The sequence below is a fragment of the Aulostomus chinensis genome, chromosome 20 (genome assembly GCF_037954235.1).
Source record: "Aulostomus chinensis isolate RoL2024-O1b breed Wild chromosome 20, RoL_Achi_v1.0, whole genome shotgun sequence".
Taxonomy (NCBI): domain Eukaryota; kingdom Metazoa; phylum Chordata; class Actinopteri; order Syngnathiformes; family Aulostomidae; genus Aulostomus; species Aulostomus chinensis.
In genome coordinates, this window is record NC_141339.1 from 1087501 (window position 1) to 1112537 (window position 25037).

At 50.9% G+C, this 25037-nt stretch overlaps 1 protein-coding gene across 12 annotated transcripts in view; it reads right to left on the minus strand.

The window, feature by feature from the left end:
• The window catches only part of nrxn3b (neurexin 3b), a 290168-nt gene that overhangs the window by 225420 nt on the left and 39711 nt on the right, over window positions 1-25037 (minus strand). For 9 of the 12 annotated variants that reach the window (XR_015110558.1, XR_015110557.1, XM_086189007.1 and 6 more), the window contains exons 5-6: window positions 1987-2288; window positions 724-768 (exon numbers count right to left, since the gene is read on the minus strand). Coding sequence is in view for 10 of the 12 variants with exons in the window: in XM_086189007.1 (XP_086045133.1) it covers window positions 724-768; window positions 1987-2288 (347 nt within the window). In the remaining 2 variants the exon portion in view is untranslated. The remainder of the gene's footprint in view (window positions 1-723; window positions 769-1986; window positions 2289-25037) is intronic. The other 3 variants (XM_086189008.1, XM_086189006.1, XM_086189003.1) reach the window with 2 other exon arrangements.

The following is a 25037-nucleotide window of genomic DNA, read 5'->3' on the forward strand; positions in this document are numbered from 1 at the left end:
CACACACACACACACAAACACACACACACACACACACACACACAAACGCACCATCTTCACCAGCATGCTACAAAAACACACGAGGGGGGCAGGTGAGTGAAAAGTGGAAAGTGAGTGAATGAATTAGTGTTAGTGGTTATTTTGGGTGACGGGGCTATGTGAGTTTGGAGAGGTGAGAGGTCAATGAGGTGTGGGCATGCCATGCGCCATCGTGAGTTGGAAACAACTGTCAGAGCTCCCGCAATAAAGGTTAGGGGTTGCCATTTTTGGTCGTTTCTCTTTTAGGGCTCGGTGTCGAGGTCACCATCTTTGCTGGGATTGTGGAAAGCTTCTGTCAGTTCTGGACGACAGTCCTCACAAAAAATGGGGACTTTTGTGTGAACAAATAAAAGAAAAAGTAAGTTGCCCTCACATAGGCAAAGAAGTCAATTTTTTCATTTATTAGAAATCTGCAGTAATGTGGAAAAAACAAAGAGGAAAAAAGTAAAAGCCAAAGTGAAAAAAAAAACAGGATGGGGGATTGTGGGGTAAACAAGAAGGTTGTTGGCAGGTCAGGGAGGAAATTGAGAAGAAGTGAAGAAAGAATTGCCTGGTAATACAAACCCATCTCCTCATTTTTTGATAAGAGTGTCTAGGATGGAACTCAAAAAGAACGAATAAAAGAAGAGAGGGGGAGGGGACACACGGCAAACCCAAAAAAAAGACAATAAGAATGATATCTACCAGACAATGTAGTTTGTTTACCATAGCGTGTCCAATGCCTGATTGCTTTCCAGAAAAAGGGGAAGAAAGGAAATCAAAAGAATAGTGAACAAAAAAGGTTGTTAATAAGGATGGACAGAAACCAAAAGCAAAACCAATGATGAAGAATTAGGATGTTAGTACATTAGTCGGTTAGATATCGGTTAGTAGTAAAACATGACTTTAACCATGGATGAGTTAGTGTTGCGGTGAATAAACACTACATGATTTGTCAGACTGACGGGAGTAACCATCCTGCCATCCTAGCCAAATTTTCTATATCAGAGTCCTGCAAGAAAGGAGACAGAAGAGTTTCGTAAGATGTGGGACTTCCAGATACAAATTTGTGTAGGACGGCTCAGATCCCTGCAAAACCTGTAGTGTTTGTTTCACCCTTGGCTCAAGAGTGCTTTTCAAAGAGGAGAGAAAATGGTCGAGATAGAAAGAAAGAAGTGTAGTGAGCAGAAAGCGGGCCAGCAACCGCAGCTTCTAAACCTCTCAACTATTTACTGACCTGGGGGGCAACAGCTGACTGTTGGGGAGGGTCAGGAAATCAGCAGGTACTTGCTGAGAGCAACACTAACACTGTCTCACCTGGCAGACACTCGGGGTGACTGAAGACTATGAACCTCAGCAAGTCTGAGCTACCTCGCATCAACTCTACCGCCACGCCGGTCCATGCGGCCGGCAGCAGCCCGGGCCCACTCTCGATGACATCATGGTAAACAATATCCACCATGGTGGAACACACTCTGCTTTGACACAACAGATGCACTGTATCTCTGTCCTACAAAACATCGTCTGTACTATAAATACTGCATTAATGGACGGCTCGCAGGCAAACTGCCTGGCTGGCTGTATGCTGAAGGTCTGTGTCCAACTGGAGCATGAAAACAGTTTGAGGGAGCAGGAGACGGCAACAGTTTGACAGAGGTGTCACTTTGCTGCAGAACAGGCGGACACAGGAGCTGAGAGAGAGGAAGCCCCTCGCTAGACTGGCGCGTCTATGCTACGCAGAGCTGCTGTGACTAGAAATCAAATAATGAAACAACATGACAAGAATTTCATGTAATTGCATAGACAAGCAAAAAAACATAATGGCATCTGTTTCAGTGTTTCTAACTGTGGTAATGCAATGATCAGAAGAAGGTGACATTTCTAAGGCCAGCTCTCCCCAAGCAGCTACCCCCCCTCTAGATATTCCTCCTGTCCCACAGTCCATCCACCACCGTCGCCCCCGATTACCTGTCTCAGGTTGCGCGTGACTTTGATGTCGTGCCAGGCGTTGTCATTGAATTTGCCATTGACAGGCTCAACGATGGCCTCGAAGGCCCCAGAGCCCAGATTGATGACGAGGGAGACGGCCCCGTCTTTTAGCGCCAGGTTGACGTAGTCTGCAGATTTGCCCGTGTGGAGGAGGAGGCCGTTGCGTTGCCAGGTCTTGAAGGACAGCGTGATCTCATCGCTGCTGCTCTGGATGGGGTTCTGCGACAGGTCGTAACAGAAGTACTCGGAGCCCCGGAAGGTGGCCACGTTCTCCTCCCTCGCTGAAACGACAAGAGAGGTGAAACGTTACTGTCAGGTGTCGTGAGTGCTCTGAAAGTTCCAAGGTGGTACAGCTGTAGGAGTTTGGAGTGCCAGCACAACTGCAGTCACACACTCATCATCCTATTCACTCACATATTTACTGCAAAATGAGAGCGCACAGCATCCATGTTTGTGTCTGCATCAATCAGGACGCCGCCTCAGTAAATATGCGATGCAGAGGAGGTTGGAGCAGCAAACACAGGGCGCTGCTCACCGTAATTACAGCTTTGATAATCCCATCATTCAATTCAGATCATAAAATCCTGCGTGTGCTACCGCGGTTTGGGTTTCACATCCAGCTTCTAGACAGAGAGACTACTCATGATGGAACACTATTCCCAGCTAATGGCGAGCATAAATCAAACCGAGTCGGGCTTTACAGTTTTATATCACTCCAGTATTGCAAAGTGACTTCCTGAGCACCATTTTTCACTCCAACAGTAAGGTGAGACAGCTCGGGACAGACAACGGAGGAGCTGGATGGCAAGAGTGCAAAAATAAAATTGCTGGGCTGAGACAGCGAGTCGGACTGGATGAGAGGAGTTGTGTTTCCTGATGATCTGTGATGAAATATTTGACACTGCCTGCTAGCTCTTAAAAGTGGGGTATGACACCCTGGCTGGCTGGGGTCTGGCTGAACCCATCGGAGCCAAGGTCAGGCCCACTGTCAATTATTACCACAGAGGGTCAGTTGTCTGTGGCAGCCCCGACTCAAGGCCGGAGGCCTCCTCTCTCAGGAGCACAAAGACAACGTTCAGAAATTGGAATATTTAGAAAAGTTCCCTTCCAGCAAACCAAAGTGACTCACTGCTGTGACACTCACTGGCTTCCCTGCCTGACAACACTACAGTCCTTTATGTGTCGTTTCATTTCCTCTGCATGCATCCTGGGTTTTCCTTTGTGTAGTCAGAGAAGTCATGAGGGCCAGGAGTGAGAAGAGGAAAGGGGAAGACAGAGAGAGACGGAGGGAGCGGGCGAGCAGGGCTGCAGGCTGGAAGCTTCAGTGTGTTGTTCTGGATCAGGCTGGATGTAAACATGAGAAAGATACTGAGGGAGAGAAAATGACAATGAGAGCACAGAGAGAGAAACAAAGGAATGTTGAGTGAGGCTGTGGGATGATGGGATGTTGATTCCGGTCACAGAGAAATTATCCCCTCGGCATCTCTGTGAAATAGAGAGACAAGAGGAAATAGTATGAGAGGCAACAAAGGCCTCCTGAAAGCTCTCATCCCTGCGCCGAGGGAATAAATAGCAGACTGTTGTTACCACGGAGGCAGGGGAACAGGCACGACACAGAGCAGCTGAATCTACATGGGAGAAGGAAAAAACTCATCGAGAAGTTGCAGACATTCACCACAGGCTGGCTATCAGTTTGATGGTTTAACTCTCCAGAGCAACCGCGGCAAAGCCAACGATTAGAATCAGTTAATAAACCCTCCAAGAGACGAGAGGACACGTCCAATAACCCTCAGGTCCACCACCTGGTTTTTACAGACCAAGTTCACATGGAGACCAACATTCTGATAAAGGAAACGCTCTCACACTGACATGTAAACAAGATTTCTAGTTGACCTTTAACCCTGGTGAGGTCACAGCTGGAGTGCACAACAATCCAGGCGAGTATGTTCCGCACGTTGTACTTCAACATTCCGCATACACACGACAGTCAAACTGCTTGACGAGACGTTCTCTGACTTCCAACGACTACAGAGAGTTGACCTCCACCATTAAAATGAAGTCTCTGAGGCTGTGGCAGGACGGCGCTCGGCACATTCGCAGGGAAGCGGATGCAGCATGTAGGCATGTAACGTGGATGTCTTCAGTCACCAGTCAGACTTTCGTGTATCGACAGGAATATTGATGTCACATTGTGTGAGCAACTCATCATCAAAACACCTTGATTGACATACGGGACCCTATGAAAGCAACACTTAATCATTCATAGGTGTGTTTCAGGCGTGACTTCACTCAGACAGCCTGGTGTAGCTCCCCTCGCGTGCTGCGATCTGAGTGGACTCACCAGAGCTGTCACGCCGAGTCTGAAGACCTTGTTATGGGTCACCAGTTTCTCCTTTTCTCTGATTCCTATCATTTGCTCTTACATGATCATCAGCATCTTGACTTATTTTTACCAAAACACTCCTTGATCAAATACTGCAGTACGAGTATGTGTGGAGTAACTTGGCAGCTGTCACACATACACGTACTGCATGAGGCTGGAAGGTTCCTCCTACTATGACAGCTGCCCTCTAGTGGTCGTAGTAATTATGACGGAAGCGAACGGAGAACACTAGAAACACTGATAGAGGCACTTTGTTCAACTCAAGCTACAATGCTTTCCTAGCCACACAGTGACCCATCACACAAAGTGTACCACCACATCCTGTTAGAAACCGCTGGGTACAGAACTTCTCTGCAAAATGGCTGACAACTGCCTTCCAACTACTCGTCGTCCAGTGGAAGCTGCACACACGAGCAGGTGATGTGTGTGGTGAAGTGTTCGGTCGAGTGATAACTGTTGGTGCAGTATCAAAGAGTATAAAGACGCAAAGGAAACCACGTTTGCTTTGCGTCCTCATCCGATGTCGTAGCCACAGCTGATCCCTCAGACACACACCTGTTTAGTGTCACGTGACCCGGCCGACCTAAAGGCTCCTAAAACCAAGTGTGTCGATCTTCCACGTCATCATCACGTTGACCCCGAGTCACCTCACACCCAGGATCCACTCGGTAACCCTGCACACCTGTACAACCAACATCAATACTGAGATGTTGAGATATGCTGCCGCGTGTTTTCAGTGGCATGGGTGGCGGCCATCTTGAAATTATGCAAGTAAAAGATCTTCAAGCTGAACTCCAGCATCAGCCTGCCAGCAGTGAAGATGCTATCATCATTAGCTGGTGTCTTTCCCATGCTCCCCGGTTTAATTTAGCATTGGCTAAGAAACGAACACTTGACAAGTGCAGCTTGTGAAAGTGTTTAGTCACAGAAAATCATCAACGGTCCTCAGGGCGCCACAACATTTGACTCTCCACAATCATGATGTCACTACAAAATGGCCGTAGAGGTGTGGAAGTTATTAATAGAATGTTGTTGCTGTGAATAAAAGAGAGCAAATTGATACAACGCCATATTTGTGTGCCTCAGCACTATTAAACCGTGGTATCAGTGAATATGGATCCATACAACCTGGGGATGAGTTGCCTGTTGGGACGCGCTCTGCACGAATCTGTGGCGTCTGGATCGATGGCTCGGTGGGGTCATTTCCCTCATTTTCATCCCAGTCATCAATATTCCATTTGTGAGCAGTCTGGCATGTTCACTGGGGGATGGGATTCAATTTCAAAATCCACTGGAAGCAATTAGCTTCATTAACCTGCCCCCCCCCCCCCCCCCCCACACACACACCCTACAGAGCAAGTCTGCAACATTTCAACCTCCTGCAGATCACGCTGGGGATCACATTGTTCTGGTGGGTGAGGAGAACTCAGTGGGTTAAAGAGCAGCTCAACAGCGGTAGAGAGGATTTCTGGATGCTGCAGCTGAGGGGCTCGACCTGGGCCGCTAGCGCGACTGCTAGTCCCAAGGAGGTCCATCTCTAGTCAAGTGAACTCAATGTGTGCTGACATCCAACACATCAAATGCAACTTTAAATCCATTTTCAGATACAAAAACAAGCCTGAAGTTCCAGACCTAAACATAGAAAGCTAACTTTGCTTGAAGCTATGGTTTGTGTGACACCCTCTGAAAGGCTGTTCAAGGTTGTGGTGTCAGTCCAAACAATCCACTTGACAAAAACCTGAGAGCACACACCTACTTTCCCCTCAGCTGAGGAATTAGCATCATGCGCTAATTAAAGCTCCCACAGTGGAACATTAGCCTGCCGTTTCTCTGCCTCCTGACACAAGCAACCAAGCAACTGGCTGGCTGGGAGCTTGATGGTGAGCCATGACGTGTCAAAGAAATTTGGAGCATCATGGGTGATGTCTCTCTTCTTCGGCAGGCAGCACTGTCAGACAGGCTTATGTTGCAGAGAGATTGGGCCGAATGCATTGGAATATTAAAGCAGCCAATTACAGCGAAGGTGCTATGGCAACAATTACACAGAAAGCAGAATCATATTAGCTGTGAGAAAGAAGGTTCCTCTGGGACGCGGCTGCAGTCGAAAGCTGTTTAGGAGCTGCTTTGAATGTGCCCTCTTCATGACAACTTTCACAATGTCACATGGCATATCTAAGAGGTTGAGATGACTTGTCACCCCGACACTTTCCTTTCCCATCTAGTGTTTCACATAACCTTGTGATGCCACGACGGACGACCTGAGAGCGCCTGTGATGTCTGCACGCACAGACTGAAGACACAAGAACAAGAAAGAGGAGACAAAGAGAGATAAACATAAACAGAAGTGACACGTAGGACACCGACGTCTGGAAACAAAAGGAAGTGAGAGATGGGAGCAGAGACAGCGAGGGAGGGAGACGGGAGAAAATAGACAGGAAAAGAGAGAGTGTTTGGGAGGGGGAGGCGATGGGGAGGCGATGGGGAGGCGAGGGAGGGAGGCAGATGGAGCGACGGAGGCACTTCCACCTTCTCTCCAGAGACATGAAGTGACAGTGTGAGTTGAGACGAGCAGAGAAGTGGCGTCCCTGTGGCTTGTGATTCCTGTATTGATGAATCTTATTACTGCACTTGATAACACAGCCCCCCCCCAACAAACCTAGCATCTCTTCTCTGAATGCTAAGCTACTGTAACTTCAAAGATCCTTTCAATGTGTTCAGAATTGGGCTTTTGAGGTGTAAAGTGATTGTGTAACAGCAGGTAACAGCGTGGAGGCCTGAGACGAGCTGGGCCAGCCAGGAGAACCGACCAAGCCCGGTCATTACAGCTCATCAGGCTGACGTACGCAGTCATCAGGTAACTACCATCCTGAACAGAAATAGGACGGGTGTGGGCCTGGCGCGGCCGCGTCTGTCAGGTCCAGTTTGTGATGGAGGGAAAACGTCAGGGACGGAATCTGCTGTTAAAATCAGCTGCCGGTTTCTCACTGGACGATTGTGAGTATTTTTCAGCCTCGCTGTTGAGATGCTAAAAAAACGGATGCGTCTCCACATAAACTGGTGTAGTCACCCTTCAATGAGGATCAATGATCAAGTAGTGTGTGCACGTGCTGCAGTTCCCATCATCTGTCCTGTAGATTCAATCCAATATTAACTCAGGAAAACACTCAGATTGACTATTCAGTTCTGCTGCTGCAGCTGACAGCAAAGCACACATCGGGGGGTCAGTCGTGGCCGGACCGACGCTGAGGCAGGACTTCATCCGACCACCTGGAACTGGAATGAGCGAAGCAACGATGGTTGGAGACTCTAAATTTCAGGGTCGGTCTTTTTGGGTTCTGTGCCCCGGGACGTGTTGGTTTGCATCAGGAGACTTCCACACACTTTCACCAACTCTGATCCAGCGCCACTCAGCTGACCCTCAGAAACACACACCATAGAATTATCATCAATATGATTTATAGTTTTTGAAAGAGTTCATATTTTCACATTTTTGTTTTGTATTTTATAATCATTTTTTTTTGCTTTTTTCCCATAAATTTGCGTGTCTGATGTTCCCCTTCACAACAAACCTCTGAAGGAAAGTGGAATTTAGCTCTCCTTTATTTTGCTGTGGACCCCCTGAAGGACCCTCAGGAGTCCCAGGAGCCCCGTGTTTAGAACCCCTGGCCTATGATCGGACCCTATGATACGCTGGCAGGAAACGTGAGGTGCCATCAGGCCAACGTGATGAACCCCTATGAGCACCTCTGCCAGCGTCACTGCACGCTCACTGAGACCCGCCCCTAAAAACTGCTTGCTGATTCAGCAGCGGTGATCGATGTCAGATCCAGTCAGACGTGCACCTCACAATGGCTGTCAAATATTTGACTGACACCTAAACTGACCAATCAGAGCATTTCATCCATGTCTCATGGTCTGCTTTATACAATGACAGTTATCAGCCAGCATGAGTGTTTCCCATTGTTGTTCAAGCCAAAGTCAGAGCCAAATAAAACAACTGGCGTCGTTGTAACTTGGGTAATCAATGAGCTTCTGATCCCAGATCAGTGTTGGCTGAAGGTTCCTGCAGCTCCTCCAAGCTCCCAGCAGGAGACGCCGTTCACACATTCTGTCATGTCTCCATCAGTCCGAACCTGATGTCCTGATGCTGAGGCCTCATCGAGTGCTCCAGCTCGTATCTCACGTGTGTGTGAGTGTGTGAAGATCACGTAACAGCAGGACCTGACAACACTGCCTCGGGTGGCGAGCAAAACCTGCAACCCTCTGCCTGGCATCTTACCGACCCTGGAGAGAAAACCATCCGATAACAGGAGGCGAGGCGTGCACAGGTAAACGGCGTTCTCATATTCATCTGCAGTCATTTAGGCACAGCCTGAGGCTCACCTCTGGCTGCCAGTGGTGACTAGCTGGGCCCAGTGTGTGTGTGTGTGTGTGTGTGTGTGTGTGTGTGTGTGTGTGTGTGTGTGTGTGTGTGTGTGTGTGTGTGGGACAGAGAGACAGAGGGAGCTTCTCATCGGCTGGTGATGGAGCAGATTCCAGGGCTGAGTGAGGTGTGGAGCGACGCTGGGTTGCTGCTGTGATGGTGCGAGTGGTGAGCAACGGCCACATTTTATCCTGCTCGGTCACTGCTCAGAGTTTTGGAATTTTCTGGGTCTCAAAGTGCAGCCTGCTTGGTGAATGTTGCTCTGATATGATGACTTATCCAAGATAACCTTGAGGCAGCTAGGCTAGCGGAGCTTGCTGCTGAATTATCTTGAATAAATCATCAAGCGTATTCGTCGCACCACTACAGGTGTGTTGGACCCACTTTGAAGGCAGTTTCTAACCCACAACATTCTAGTAACTCCATTCAGGTTCCTCCTTCACGTAGAGGCTGGGCTAGAGACCAGCATATTTAGATATTCATCACATCTCAGCCTCCACGACAGCCATTCATCGTGTGGAGGATTCAAGTTTGGCCATTCAAAGACGCTGTGGGCATCAGTTCTTTCCTGTTATTCACACGCTTATGGGAAGAAGACCAAAGACGTGCAACATGTAACAGACGATTCAACAACATTCAGTCAGTTGGCACAGCAACGGGGCGTGGCTCATCAAGCAAAACAACTAATGTTTGACACACAATCAATAAGCACTGCAGACAAATGTTTGGAATCCGTCCACGTGCTCATTTAAATCTTAGAAACCAGAATAGCGCGAGCTGGGGAGACATCCTGACACAGCTCCAGTTCCCTTGTTTTGACACACGAGGTTCTTTAGTCGTCTGGTTTGGAGCTTTGAGTGTAAATTTATACTGTCAAATATTGACTGATCTGGTGCAGGCGCATCCTTCACGGAATCCCTGAGTGGCTTCCTGATTTAAACGTCTGTAACTGTGGATTACAATATCACGGAGTCATCGGCGGTCCGTGTTACTTCCGTCAACAATCAAAGTGTTTCTGACAGCGTGTCTCCTGGATGCTGACACTCGCATCACTTCGGCAGCTGCCATGCTGATCCAGATGGTTCTGAGGGCGGCGTACGTTTATACTCTCCACCATTCTGCAGAGCACCGCCTTGATAGGCTGGCCTAGTCCTGTCCTACCTGGTTCTGGCCCCCCTAGTCCTGTTCCGCCTGGAGCTGGCCCGCCTAGTTCTGTCCCACCTGATTCTGACTCACATGGTGCTGGCCCGCCTAGTCCTGTCCCCCCTGGTGCTGGCCTGCCTAGTTCTGTCCCACCTGGTGCTGGCCCACCTAGTCTTGTCCCACCTGGTGCTGGCCGCCCTAGTTCTGTCCCACCTGGTGCTGGCTCACCTGATGCTGGCCCCCCTAGTCCTGTCCCGCCTGGAGCTGGCCTGCCTAGTTCTGTCCCACCTGATTCTGACTCACCTGGTGCTGGCCCACCTAGTCCTGTCCCACCTGGTGCTGGCCCACCTAGTCCTGTCCCACCTGGTGCTGGCCCGCCTAGTCCTGTCCCACCTGGTGCTGGCCCGACTAGTCCTGTCCCGCCTGGTGCTGGCCCACCTAGTCCTGTCCCACCTGGTTCTGGCCCGCCTAGTCCTTTCCGACCTGGTGCTGGCCCCCCTAGTCCTGTCACACCTGGTGCTGGCCCACCTAGTTCTGTCCCACCTGGTGCTGGCCCACCTGGTTCTGGCCCCCCTAGTCCTGTCACACCTGGTGCTGGCCCAGCTGGTAATGGCCCACCTGGTGCTGGCCCAGCTGGTGCTGGCCAACCTGGTGCTGGCCCCCCTAGTCCTGTCACACCTGGTGCTGGCCCACCTGGTGCTGGCCCCCCTAGTCCTGTCACACCTGGTGCTGGCCCACCTGGTGCTGGCCCACCTAGTTCTGTCCCACCTGGTGCTGGCCCACCTGGTGCTGGCCCACCTGGTGCTGGCCCCCCAAGTCCTGTTACACCTGGTGCTGGCCCACCTGGTGCTGGCCCCCCTAGTCCTGTCACACCTGGTGCTGGCCCACCTGGTGCTGGCCCACCTGGTGCTGGCCCACCTGGTGCTGGCCCACCTGGTGCTTGCTGTGTGTGTTTGCGGTGTGCAGACATGCACACGCGAGCACGTGTGTGTCAATGTTTGTATTCCAGCTCCATGGAGCAGGGCGGTGGGCAGGTAGGGCGTCCCAGGAGCCTGTCACTCATCCAGAGTGGCAGTGGCTTATTGGCTATTATCTGCGCTGTCAGAAGTCTCGCCAGCCTCCACCTCGCCACATCAGTCTCTGTCAGGTCACATGCTGCCTGTGGAGGGAGCCGGGGAGCGTGACGCCGCGTGCTCCTCTGATCATCACTCTTCGCGACAAACACAGTTTCATGGCCCAATCAACAGACGCCCCTGTGTGCCTGAGCATGCGTCTGATAACGCAGCATCGCTGGGTTGAGCGAGCGGTGCTGCCTCTGAGCGCCTGAGGACTTCTCTGACATCAGGGCTCACACTGGTTATGTTTGCTAGCTTGTCAAAGAGCTTAGCTTCAGAGTGCAGCACAGCTGCCCTCCACCCACACACCGAGAATCATCCACACAATTAACACGACCTTTAAAAACACACGAGCAACACAGGATATGTTTTTTCCAGTAGAGTTGAGGAACAAAGCCTCTGACTGAGTGAATGAGGACCAGGCACCAGGCAGCAGACGCCGGGGTGCTGAACCGCGGTTGGGACAGGCAGGAATTACATGTCAATCAAGGCTCAAGATCTTCAAGAATCAACAGTCTCAACATCAACAACACATAACTTCTGGCTGAAACCACTTCCTCACAAAGGAACTGGTCGAGTGACTTAAGTTTTAACGGTTCCCACTGGACAAACAACAACAGCTGTCAGTCACTTATCAATACTCCACACAAGTGAAAGTACTGACTGGAGTACCAATGCATGGTGGACGGGTCTTTCAGCTCTGGGGACGGGATGTTTTAGGGCGTGCCAGTGTTTTGGTTCGAAGGCACGTAAACGGGGAGCAGAAACGACTGAGAGGACATCGGACTCGTCATGACAACATGCTAATGAGAGGGGAAGTGAGGCGAAGTCCCTCCTCAACACTTGACTCAGATTAGCCCACATTCCTAGCTGGAGCTGAGGCCATCTAATATTTATCACCTCCATAACTTGCTCTCCTGTGTATTGCCAGAACATTTAGCTGCGTGCAAGGAGGCGAGGGGTTAAAAGGGGAACAGCAGTGCCATAAAAAGGACAATGAAATAAACATGACTCATGGTGAAAGAGCCCTTACTGCCAATACGATCTAGAAGGTGGGGACGAGCGGGGGGCCAGAGGCAGTCAATGATGAGCACCCTCCTCGGGGCTGAACTCTGACCCTGCCGCCAGCAGCCAATCACATGGCCCGCTCTTCTAAAATGGTGGGCATCGGCAATTTATACATTATTCTCCTTTTAGAGACTGTGAAATCGGTCCATGGGACCCAGGGGATGTGGGATAACTGAGTCTTCGTTCTCTTTAAAAGGACATTTTACAGCAGCAGACGCAGAGTCTGAGCAAACGTGCTTGTTTCTTGAAGAGCCAGAAGTCAGACGACGCAGATTTAACATCGTGTTTGTAAAATCAAGAAATAAAAGAGGAGCTGTGGCTTTAAATCCAGCTGGAACCAGTTGTAGCCTGTAGCCAAAACAATATGTGACTCTGGCTGTGTGTGTGTGTGTGTGTGTGTGTGTGTGTGTGTGTGTGTGTGTGTGTGTGTGTGTGTGTGTGTGTGTGTGTGTGTGTGTGAGAGAGAGAGAGGATGTGCTCCTTCAAGAGATAAGAGTAATGATGGATTATCCTCACCTTTTAGTGTCTCTTTTTTTAACCTTCACACATGCAAGCTAACAACTTGTGTTCCTGTTCATGAAGGCTTGTGGGACAGTCCAAGTCCTTCTGCTCCGCCAGGACAGTCACAACACCGACCTGGATACAGGCAAGTGAGAGCCACAAGACCAGTCACACTGTGAGTGTGTACATGTGTTTGTGTGCGTGTGTGCGTTTGTGTGTGTGTGTGGGAGTGTGTACATGTGTTTGTGTACGTGTGTGCGTTTGTGTGTGTGTGTGGGAGTGTGTACATGTGTTTGTGTTCGTGTGTGCGTTTGTGTGTGTGTGTGTGGGAGTGTGTACATGTGTTTGTGTACGTGTGTGTGCGTTTGTGTGTGTGTACATGTGTTTGTGTACGTGTGTGCGTTTGTGTGTGTGTGTGGGAGTGTGTACATGTGTTTGTGTACGTGTGTGCATTTGTGTGTGTGTGTACATGTGTTTGTGTACGTGTGTGCGTTTGTGTGTGTGTGTGGGAGTGTGTACATTTGTTTGCGTACGTGTGTGTGCGTTTGTGTGTGTGTGAGTGAGTGTGTACATGTGTTTGTGTACGTGTGTGTGTGTTTGTGTGTGTGTGTGGGAGTGTGTACATGTGTTTGTGTACGTGTGTGTGCGTTTGTGTGTGTGCATTTGTGTGTGTACGTGTGTGTGTGTACGTGTATAACAAGGCTATGGGTTTAAACTTTTTCGTCACTTCTCATGCTTGGCGTCTGAGCTCAGCAGGTCCAGCTTGCCCCCCCCCCCATCATAGATATAATGGTGAACGTTAACTTCTGTGGGGAAACACCTCCCTGAGGCCCCTGAGGCCCCTGAGGCCCCTGAGGCCCCTGAGGCCCCAGAGCGGCTGCACGTGTTCAAAATGGGAAAGCCCCAGGACGTTAAAGGTGCTCGTACGCTAGCAGGTACAACGGTAGAAATCCTGCGGCGAGAACGGCGGCTGCTGTCCACTTCAGTAACATTACCAGCCCCCATTAGACTGGGAGCCAAATGGCTCCCTTCACTGACACTCTGGGGATGAAGAGCTAAAAAATCACGACTCCAAAAGGGTGACTGTGTGTGGAGGAGTGAGAGAAGAAGAGTTGCAGAATGAGAGGAAGGGGAAGTAAACTGGGCAGCTCAGTCGCTGTGACACGGCTTCTTATTTCGTCTCAAGTGAGTCTTTCTGAACACAAGAACCGATGTTCCCCAATCTGCACCTGTCTGAGCACCCTGAAGCCCCCCCCCCCGTCACACTCACTCTTCGTCTCTCCTCTTTTGCTTTAACAAATAGAGAAAAGCTGCTTTATTTGGCCTGATACTCCAACCCCCCCAGCTCCCCTCTCTATTTCAGGCTGCTCTGCCTCCCACGGGACCCTGCAAACACAAGGAGACACACACACATGCCAGAAGGCTCAGTGTGCCGGGGAGGGTCACCACCTCCTGGACGATGCGCTCTACTTCCACTCTGCTGAGGACGTCAACACATTTGAGCTGCAACTCTTTGTTACGGCTTTGTTCCATTTAACCTGAATTCCTACGTCCAGTTGTAAAATCCTGGTTGGAATCATCAGAGAAGAGTTGTTGATCAGGAACCTGAAGACCCCGATAGGGTCGGCTAGTTTAGCTGTTCAGTTTTAGAGCCACACCTGCAACTCTACCCCCCCCCCCCCCAACAACAAAAGCTGAATAGTGAATTGATGCATAAGCTTGAGGTCCCTGACAGGCCAGTTTATTAGGAACGCCTGCACCGACGATGCCTGCTGGCTGGAGGTTGGAGAGTTGTGCTGCTTACGCTGAGAGGTGTTTCTACAACGACGACAAGCCGGAATCCTGCCGCACCAGCAGGACGCGCCGCACCAGCAGGACGCGCCGCACCAGCAGGACGCCCTCAGCACCGCTGCCAGCAGCTTCTGACAGATCATTTTCTAGACTGACAAACAAACCAAGTAATGGAGGAGTCCCCGACCCCCTCCTGCCGATCACCCAGAAAAATGTCCAGATACGTAAAAGTCAGCACATTGGATTCTTCTAAGACATGACATGGAGGAGGAGGAGGAGGAGCTGACATCCTTCCCCTCACACAGACCAAAATGTTGCAAGTGGACAAAGAGGGGACAGGAGGAGCCTTGGTGGTAGTTTGGAGGGAATATTGATATTCAGAGAGCAGAAGCTTCCACTTGTGCAAAGATTTGTTCTGAATATTGATATTCATGATCATCTTCTCTTGTGCACCTGTGATACCTGGGAGCTCCGCGTCCAGCGTCCTGATCTCACTGCGTGTTGTGAGTCCTCTTTCATTTAGCGTCTGGACCTCCTAACCCTCTGCCTAAGTCTCCAAAATGTCTCCACTTATCAGACAAAACAACACCAGCAATCACGCAGGGGTCGATCAACGAGCGAGCAGAGCGATGCGCCGAGAGCACAGACAGCTGCACCTCATGCGCGCATTTGGCGACTTTTGTGCCTGCAGTAAAGAGAAGCGCTCGTGGTCACTGAGTTGTGCACACATGGGAGGTTCAATTTGCGCATGTGTTACGCTCCACGAGAGTGTGTTACGCTCCACGAGAGTGTGTTACGCTCCACGAGAGTGTGTTACGCTCCACGAGAGTGTGGTACGCTCCACGAGAGTGTGTTACGCTCCACGAGAGTGTGTTACGCTCCACGCATAACACACTCTCGTGGTGGACTTCTGGTGTAAATTTGACGCCATAGCTTGGCATCTATGGTTCTGAACTCTCTCTCCAGGAGAATTTTCCTCAGAACTTTTGAAGATAATGAGTGTGTCATTTGTTACCACTCCTTGTAGCAAGCAAGTCCAAGCAGATTAGAAAGTGTGTGCGTGTGCGTGTGCGTGTGTGTGTGTGTGCTAGTCTAAGTAAATGCCAATTCCTGTGGGACAGCTGGCTGCATGGTACAGTGGTCAGCGCCATCCTGCAGGCCATCACTCCAAATGTCTTTTCCTAGTGTGTGTGCGTGTGTGTGTGTGTGTGTGTGTGTGTGTGTGTGTGTGTGTGTACATATGTGTTAGACCAGATAAAGCTGGTGAGGAGTGTGACTGTTGCAATATACCAGCGGCTTGTCCAGATGGACGAGGGGCTGAAACCCAGGTGGGATGAAATAAGTGTGAGTGTGTGAGTGAGTGTGTGAGTGAGTGTGTGTGTGTGAGTGTGTGTGTGAGTGAGTGTGTGTGTGTGAGTGTGTGGGACGACACTGAACAAGTAAAAACTACATTAACCCCAAACTTCCGACATAATCACTGTATTAGGAGCTGCTGAGCCGTGTCATGTGACCTCAGCGGTCGACCTTGGCAGCACCTCCTGACTCCACTGATCACACACGACTGCCATGTGGCGGAGAAGCTGAGACAGTAACGACACTGCATGACCCATTATGTGGGTGAGCAGACAATAATGGAGTTGATGATGATGACGGCGGCGATGGTGATGATGACAGTCGTCCCCGTGGAGCTGTGTTAGGAGCCGGCGAAGAGGAGCCAATTTACACTGAGGACACAGAGGAGGGGAGGGGGAGGAGCAGGGGGACGAGCACTAAAATGAAATACAAAAGGAGGAACAAAACAATAAAGTGCTGCTGCGAACCCTCGGAGGAGCCGTCTCAATAATACCAGGAGCCGTTAGAGGAACACGCAGCGCAGTGATGCATGTTTACTGCAGGTTTATCTCTGTGTGTTCTCAGTATTTAGTCAAACACTTTGTCCACAGCGTGCTGCGACTGAAACATTAATGAGCAGCGGCGAGGGAAGAGCAGCAGATCTGCAAGGCTGCCGTGATGAATATGGCTGATTTATAATTATCGTTGGCGACACGTTTAATGTGAGGAGGCTGAGGAATCGGACGGCGCTCTCTGCTGCAGAGACTGCAGGTGACATGCAGCAGCGCTGGAACGTTATCCAGAGGGCAGCACAGGCCCAGAATCAGGCCATGACGGAGCAGAGCTGGAGGTTTGGACTGATTACACACAGATGAAGACACATCATTCACACTCACAAAAGACCGTCATGCACCAGACAGACACTCTCACACCCAGCGTGACCTCACTGGCAGGAAGTTGAGGCAGCAGCATCCAGAGAGGTTGAGTCCTATTTTGGCTGCGGAGGACACACAGGACACAAAACCTCCTAAATGCTCAGAAATGTGGACCATGAAATTAGATCAGTAATTCATAAAAGTTGACCTCAAACTGGTGACACCTGGACGTAACAAATGAGGAATCCAAAGGTCGCCATTTTGGAGCACGTGTGGGCGGTGTGTGTATAGGAAACTTTCCTGTTGTGATCCGTTCATTAATCGGATGTGTCACACGTTCCTCTCGCCAACAGCGAGGGGAGTGAGAAGAAGGAGTGAAAGGGCGTTTAGAAGTCGGCCACACAGCTACACAAAGCAGCGATTAGAGCGGTTCCGCTCTCTGATGTGGCGTTTAACAGACGCCCACATAAGGACAGGAGGAAGGAGGTTCATCCAGCAGTCATAACACGCCGGATCCAGGGTCAGTCTGCCCCTCTGGACCGGATGGCTGTGACGTTCCTTTGAAATGAACCAAAATGCTTCATGTTTATCCCTTTAATCCAAATCATGAATACCTTAAAGGGCCGGCGTGGCTCAGAGGTAGAGAGGCCGTCCAGCAACCGTAGGGTCGCTGGTTCGATCCCCACTTCCCCTGCTGACCATGTCCAAGTGTCCTTGAGCAAGGTACCGAACCCCTAACTGCTCCTGATGGCCCTGTGATGGACTGGTGACCCGTCCAGGGTGAACCCCACCTCTCACCCAATGACAGCTGGGACACCCCCCCAACCCTTAATAGATGAGCAGTGTAGAAAATGGATGGAGAGAGGGAGGGGCACTTCTGCTGGTCCAAAGACTCTAAAGGTGGACCTTCCTCCAGTGCCCTGCTGCTCTCCTCTCGATGGGCCAACCCTCCACGCTCACCTATCATGGAGGTAGAACGCTGAAGAACTGCAGTCCAGATGAGATCCAAACACCCGGGTGTAGAACACAAACACCCTCCAAACACCCTCACATGTAGAACAGCTCCACTTGCACCAGCCATTTTGTAGCCAGCGAGGAGGAAATGCTTGGAGCGTGTTCAGAATCCAGAGGAGGGGGCATGATCGCATCCACAAGTGCACTACCACTGCAGGACTTCTTGAAAAGCCGTTTGAATCAAGTTGAAGACCTCTTCACATGGCTGTGCTGGCTTCCTGGTTCCATACATTTTTGGGGGGTTGGAGGTGGGGACGCAGACTGTGCTCTCGCTCCGCACGGACTTGTCCCTTTAAGGCCTCTCAACATCATATTTAAGAGCAGAAGAGGGATGTTCGATCACATGAAAGCCGTTTCAGGTGTAACGTGTTGATGATGAAATCACAGACTCATTCAGAAAGCTCAGGAGCCCTGGAAGCAAACCCTCGCCCCTCCCACAAGCGTTTACTTGTGGGAGGGGCCGTTCACTGCAGCGGCATTCCTAAATATAACTGGTGACAGTCTTTAAGCCCAAGAAGAAGAAGAAGAAGAAGAGGAAAGTGCAAATTGGAGAAGTTTCCCCTTCAAGAGTCTCCGCCAGAAAGTACAACGTGTGATGGATTAGAAGCGCTGCTGAGCAAATTCAAGCAGTGAAAATTACACCAAGATGAAATCCTTGGGCACATTAGCATTTACAGTACATCAGCCCTTTGTTCATCTCTTTACTCCAGAGGAATCGTTTTGATATCAAAATACAGTACATGGTGGAAATTGCTGGCTTCGCACGCATATGGAGCGCGGGCACGCCTTCTGGACGGGATCCAATATTTCTGTATGTATGCAGATGTGAACCTGAGCATGTTTACTGAAGACGCGCAGCTCTGCCTCTTCTTGTCAGTCTGCGTGTCACAGACTGATGATGTGAGCACGTCTCCAGCCTCCCCTCACTACTTTAGAAAGGCATCAGACACTTCACACGTGCTCACGCTGAACCAGCACGGTTGCTGCTGCTGGAAATGTCAAACACTGTTTCCTGTTTCCTCCTGGTTTCCTGCGTGGCGTGGCAATGAGGGTGAGGCCTCTATCAGGGCTAAAGAGGTAATCACTGCATTTTCTTCAGCAAACATGAGCGGAGTAAAAATGCTGCCGAGAAAAGAAAAGCAAAGAAGAAAAATCAAATACTGGCTAAATCTACAAACTTAAAACAAGTGGTGCTGCGGTTACTGCCGTGGGCCCTGCAGGGCAGCACTCCATCCTGCACCGTCTGTTTCTCTGGCTCCACCTTTTCCTCTTTTTACAGCTTGACTTCAAAGACACTTGCAGAATACAAGTCAGGTGAACAAAGCACACAATCTGCTGAGCGCATGCCATATCACACACTCACTCTCATTTATGTGTTAATCAGCGTCAGAGCAGCGGTGGATGGAGGCGTAATGAAGATGTGGGTTTAGGAAGGGACTGGCACACCCCGCCTCTCCTTGAACCTCGCCCACACTCCTGTGCATCTGCTTGCTCCTTCATTTGTATGCGGCTCCACTTGGATGGCGGCGAGCTGCAGGCGTACGCCACATGAAAGGAAACATTCTGACCTTTCAAGCTCAGTGATATAACGTGACCTTGGAGGTGAAGGGGGCACGAGTGAGATCACTCGTCCTCCTGGTCTGATCCAAATCATCCAGCAAAACAGCCGCTGGAGCCGTGATGCTGCAACTGCTTGTATAGATGAAGGAAAATAAGGACCCGTTGAGCTGAAGTATCACCTGGACGGGACACGCGGACAGAACGATACCTCAGCCTCTGACATGGAGTAGCAGGAAGAAGAAGGTCTCTTTACAGGGGAAAAACATCAGAGATGTGACGAGAGCGTGGCAGGCAGAGAGCTCAGCAGGGCCGAGCCACACGTCTATCAGGGAAAAGCACTGAGGCTACCGGGGATGAAGCACAGAGGCATGAAGAGAGGCTATTTCCACAGGGAGTCCTTGGAGAGGCCAGACCCAAACTGCTAGTGAAGCCCAGCAATGAGAGGTCTCTCTGGGGGACTGCAGAGGATAAGAGGCCCCGGCAGAAAACTCTCACGTCAGCACTTCAATCAGGCCTAATCCCTGCTTAGTACACCCACTGCTATGGCAAGGAGAGAGAGAGAGGAGAGGGGAGGAGGGGGGATGCAGAATGAAAATGATGAGAGGGGAGACTAAGAGAGAGCGAGAGATGAAGAGAAACAGAGGAGAGATAAAAGCAATGAGAAAGGAAAAAAGATTAAGAGAAGGAAGGGGATGAGAAAGAGGGAGGAATTGCCAGAGGAGCCATCAAAGGTGAGCTGGTGTGTGAAAGTGAGAGTGGCGATGCCGGCATCTTAAACATCACGGAGCGCCTTGCCAACACACACGGCTGCTGGCCTGGCGCTTGAGATCCTCTCCAGGTCAAGTTAGAGTGGCGTGAAGCGGCGTGAAGCGGCGTGAAGCGGCGTGAAGCAGCGTGAAGCGGCGTGATGCTGAGTATCGTCTGTCTACAAATGCCAACAAAGTCATCATCATTCTAATTGTGATGAATTCCCATCTAAGACAGAAATAGCAACAGGGATCCCAGAAACACGTCCCCTTGGTAGCGTGCTTCTTCTTCTGAGACAGACAGAGACGCAGCTGTACTCGGCGTCACGGAGGCCGTCCACCTGCCGTCCCTCCGCTGCGAGGCTGCAGGGCGGCCGCGATGGTTTAAATCCAAACTGATGAATGCAGCACATATGTACAGCACTGACGTGTGTCTGCGTGTTTGTGCATCTGTGTGTGTGTGTGTGTGTCCACATGCATGCGTGTGTGTGTGTGTGTGTGTGTGTGGAGAGGGGAGGAAGGAGAGAGGGATGGAGATGGAACAGATGGATGAAGGGAGATCAGTGAAAGAGGATTACGCCACGTCAAACCATCATCGCACTCATAAAATCAGTCCACCCACACGGCTCCAGGGCCGGCATCGCGCTGGGATGAGCTAAGGCCCGCCGCGTTCGCCCCTCTCTCGCTTCACATAGTAAACTACTCCGGGGAGGGAATGGCCCGTTTAAATTAAGCGCCTACATGAGGGGCCATGCAGAGTGTGTCTCCATAGCTTGTAAACCCTGCAGGGCAGGAAACCTATGAGAGGAGTTTGGAGGCTGCAGCAGCAACGCCATGATGACGAGGGATGAAAAGGTTATCCGTCTCTGTGCGAGGGGAGGGCAGAAGGCTGCATGTGGGGAACGTGCCTGTCAGACAGCGTGTGTCATCTTTACCGTCCGAGCAGCTGTTGCTCATGACAGAATCAGACTTCAGGTTTTGTCCACCGGCATATTTCTGATGGTCGGTTCCCCTGCAGGAGAAACAGACGCTGCTCTAAACTGCTCTGAAGTGTCACATCATGCATGTGGAGCAGCAACCGCCACTAATCTCTGAGTTGGCAGCCCTGAGTCCTGCTCCTCCTGTCCACGTGTCCTTGAACAAACGCTGAAACCTGAGTTTCTCCAGACAGACGGACGGACCCAGCAGTCGGAGCGGGAGCACGAGTGTGGCTCTGTGGAAATGAGGCGAAGCTAATCAAGGGCTATTTTATGTCTAAGAGTTACTGGCGAACGTTGACCTCTCGCCTGCACGATTCACTCTGCTTTGCTGCTTTATGACGGTTGCTTTCATCAGCATCCAGGATTGGGATCATTGCACGTCCAGCACGGAGCAAATCCGCCCCCCCAGACCAGACCCATCAGCTGAAGTGTGCAGCTCGGACCAGGAGGAGACAAAAACAACCTTTTACTCTTCTTTATTAAATGTAAATGAATCATTTCATCCGTTCACCAACTCATACGAATGATTTAGCGTTAAGGTCACCGTGACCTTGACCTTTGTCCCACAAATTGTACTTGTGGTGATTTCCAGGACATTCCCTCCAGGTTTCCTCCGTTTTGGTGTGTGGGAAGGGTGGAGGGAGTCTCCCGCACAAGGCTGGAGGTTCGCTTCCATGAATTTTCAAATCATTCTGACATTCCTGTAGTTTGGGCTGTGTAATATTTTGCTGGTCAGTGAATTGAAAACAAACCTAATGTTTGCCTTAAAAATTCATATGCAGTCTCTGACTTCGCTCACTTCCTCATCACAGAATGCAGGCGTTCCTGTTTCAGCACCAAGGCCAGCGCCAGAGCTGCCGGGGGCGCCCAGACGCTGAGGCGATTTCAGCACCGCGGACAGAGCTAATCTCACAACTCCCAAACCTGCAACTTCATCGTAGCGTCTGAAGTGAACTACATCCTCCAACGCAGCAACCTGACGGTGCTCCGCTCTGACATGAGCGTACGGGTTGCTACACAGTGTGCGTGGTCATAAATGAGTTCAGTGGCGCCGGTTCACCCGTGGGATGGTTGGGAGATGATCGATGTACGACACGAGTGACTCAAATCGTTAAAAATAGATTTGACTGGATTTACTGTGAATTTACTCTGAACTTAAAGACCGCCTGTGCTTCAGTGTCTACAAGTTCATTTCTGTTTTGATGAAAACAATCAAATTTGCCACCAATAAAAAGGCGGTAAATAAAAACTGACACACACGTGCGTACTCATGTAGGATTCACGCACAGACTGATGCTCCTGCTGGCCGCCGCTATGTTGGGGCTGAGATCCCCAGAGTGCAGGTCTCATCTCCTCTCTGAAGGCGAGCCAGCAACATAAACACTCGTCTTCCGCCCCGCGGCCCAACCGACCAGCTGCCCTGTGACCGCAGAACCTCACGTCATTTTCCTCAGTTCTGTCAGTGCATCTATTTACCTCACATCACCGTCATCTGGTGGTCCTGCTCCGAGGACGCGGGTCCAAGGGTGGGCCAGGAAACCTCTCCATCCTCATCCAACCATCATTTAAGGAAAAACTTTGCCGCACCACCTAGCCACACCCCCAGAACAGATATGGACGAATATATGCAGTCCAACAGAAATCCTCATCGCTGCGACCTTATTGGAACTGTTAACGATGAGACCGCTGTGACATCAGCAGGACCCATCAAAGGTGCATGTAACGGACACATAACAGGCCATTGTTTCAATGATGTCATCCTTCCCTGAGTTAATATTGGCTCCTCCCCAGTGGCGGCAACCCAGCTCCATCTGTGCCGGCACAGGTATTTACACAGGGGAGGTACAGGGACTTGGCTGTGTACGATGGAGTGTCGACACAAACACACCCGACAGATAAAGAGAAGAGAGAGAAAGGAGTGGAAATATGAGGGGAACAGCAAAGATAACAAAGACACTGGCGCTGCTTCATGTCCCCGACACTCGGCACAGCAGATACCCTCTACAACATCTCCAGAGCAGCAGGACAGCAGGAGGATATTAATTAGCACAGCCCAGGGTCCATCACGTCACTTACAGAGGAGCAGATTAGCTCGCCGTTTGATGAGTCATCATTAGGTCTGTGAAAATCAACACATTAAACGCTCTCTGAGGAGTCGGAGTGCTTCAGCAGAGCAGAAACGGAGGGCTTCAGTTGAGTTTCTTCACAGAGGCTGTTCTGAGTTTGATACTGTGACTCATCTGCGAATCTGAGTCACCAGGACGTGACCTTGAGGAAACGTCTTCCTATTAACGACCAGCTAATATGTTGATTTAGATGTTTGCCAGCAGGTGCAGGCGAGCAGCTTCTCTCCCCTCCGCGCCCTCGACACATCCTGATTATCTGGGTCGCTCATTTAGTTACCATCACAAAGACGTCTGACGTGTGACGTCATGGCTGGGAAGCTTCCAGGTGAGCGGGAGGATCACGCGGCCTCACAGCAGCCCTTTGTCATCTTCTTCCTTGTTTTGCCTATGGCGTGGCCTACTCTGCTCTGATGGGTTTATTCTGCTCCCCTGTGCTAAAAGGAGATGAATCCATTTTGGTGCGTGAGAAAAATTCCAACAACAAAGGTTTTACAGCCCCTCCTCTTCACGGGAGCTAAGAGCTCAGCTATTTTTGCTGCCGGGGAGACGAGGCGAGGCAAGTGGAAACGCTAACTTGCTCATCGTTTGACTGCCGCTGGTGGATGTGGGGAAGATGTGAACAGATAAACAGCTTTGTTCTTTACTGACTCACAGCCGTACAAAAGCCCCTTTAATTTTTACCTTTCCCTCAAAATATAAACATTAAAACACATCATTTATAGCTTGTAAGCCATGACAGTGCACACACACGAACACAGTCAAAGCTTTCATTATTTCCTCCTTTTCTCATATTTGACAAGAGGGAAGAGGGATGTTCATGGGAAAATTGTTCAAAGTGAGAGAGGGAAATGGGTAATGGAAGTCATTTATAATCAAAATGACAACCAGCTCTGGTGGAGACGGAGAGACGGAGGGAGAGAGACGCTGGAAGACAGCCTGAGGAGGAAGGACTGGGAGCTGAGGCTGAGATTGGTGAGGGACTGTGGGCTACTGGGAGGCTGCGGCTCCCCTCAGCATCTGGGTGAAGTTCATTAAGCAGTGGGTTTGTTGCAGAGGGACTTCATTACGCAGCAGACCCAGAGCAAGCAGACACGGCTCAGGCTGTCGCCCCAAGGTCACAGCTCGTCCCCAGGGTCAGCGACATGAGGACGGGAGCCGGAGAAGATAATGATGAAGCTGATGACGATGATAGATGATGCTCATGTTCAAGTGAGGTTACATGTTACATGAAAAACATCTCATCACACACACACACACGCACGCACACACACACATGTCAGTCACAAACTGGAGGGATGAAGTGGTCACATTGACATTTGCTAAAATGCTGTGACCCCGCCTCTCTGTGACGGACACCACAGCCCTGCGCTGACCCCGCCTCTCTGTGACGGACACCACAGCGCTGCGCTGACCCCGCCTCTCTGTGACGGACACCACAACGCTGACCCCGCCTCTCTGGGACAGACACCACAACGCTGCGCTGACCCCGCCTCTCTGTGACGGACACCACAGCGCTGCGCTGACCCCGCCTCTCTGTGACGGACACCACAGCGCTGCGCTGACCCCGGCTCTCTGTGACGGACACCACAACGCTGACCCCGCCTCTCTGTGACAGACACCACAACGCTGCGCTGACCCCACCTCTCTGTGACGGACACCACAGCGCTGCGCTGACCCCGCCTCTCTGTGACAGACACCACAGCCCTGCGCTGACCCCGCCTCTCTGTGACGGACACCACAGCGCTGCGCTGACCCCGCCTCTCTGTGACAGACACCAAAGCCCTGCGCTGACCCCGCCTCTCTGTGACGGACACCACAGCGCTGCGCTGACCCCGCCTCTCTGTGACGGACACCACAACGCTGACCCCGCCTCTCTGTGACAGACACCACAACGCTGCGCTGACCCCGCCTCTCTGTGACGGACACCACAGCGCTGCGCTGACCCCGCCTCTCTGTGAAGGACACCACAGCGC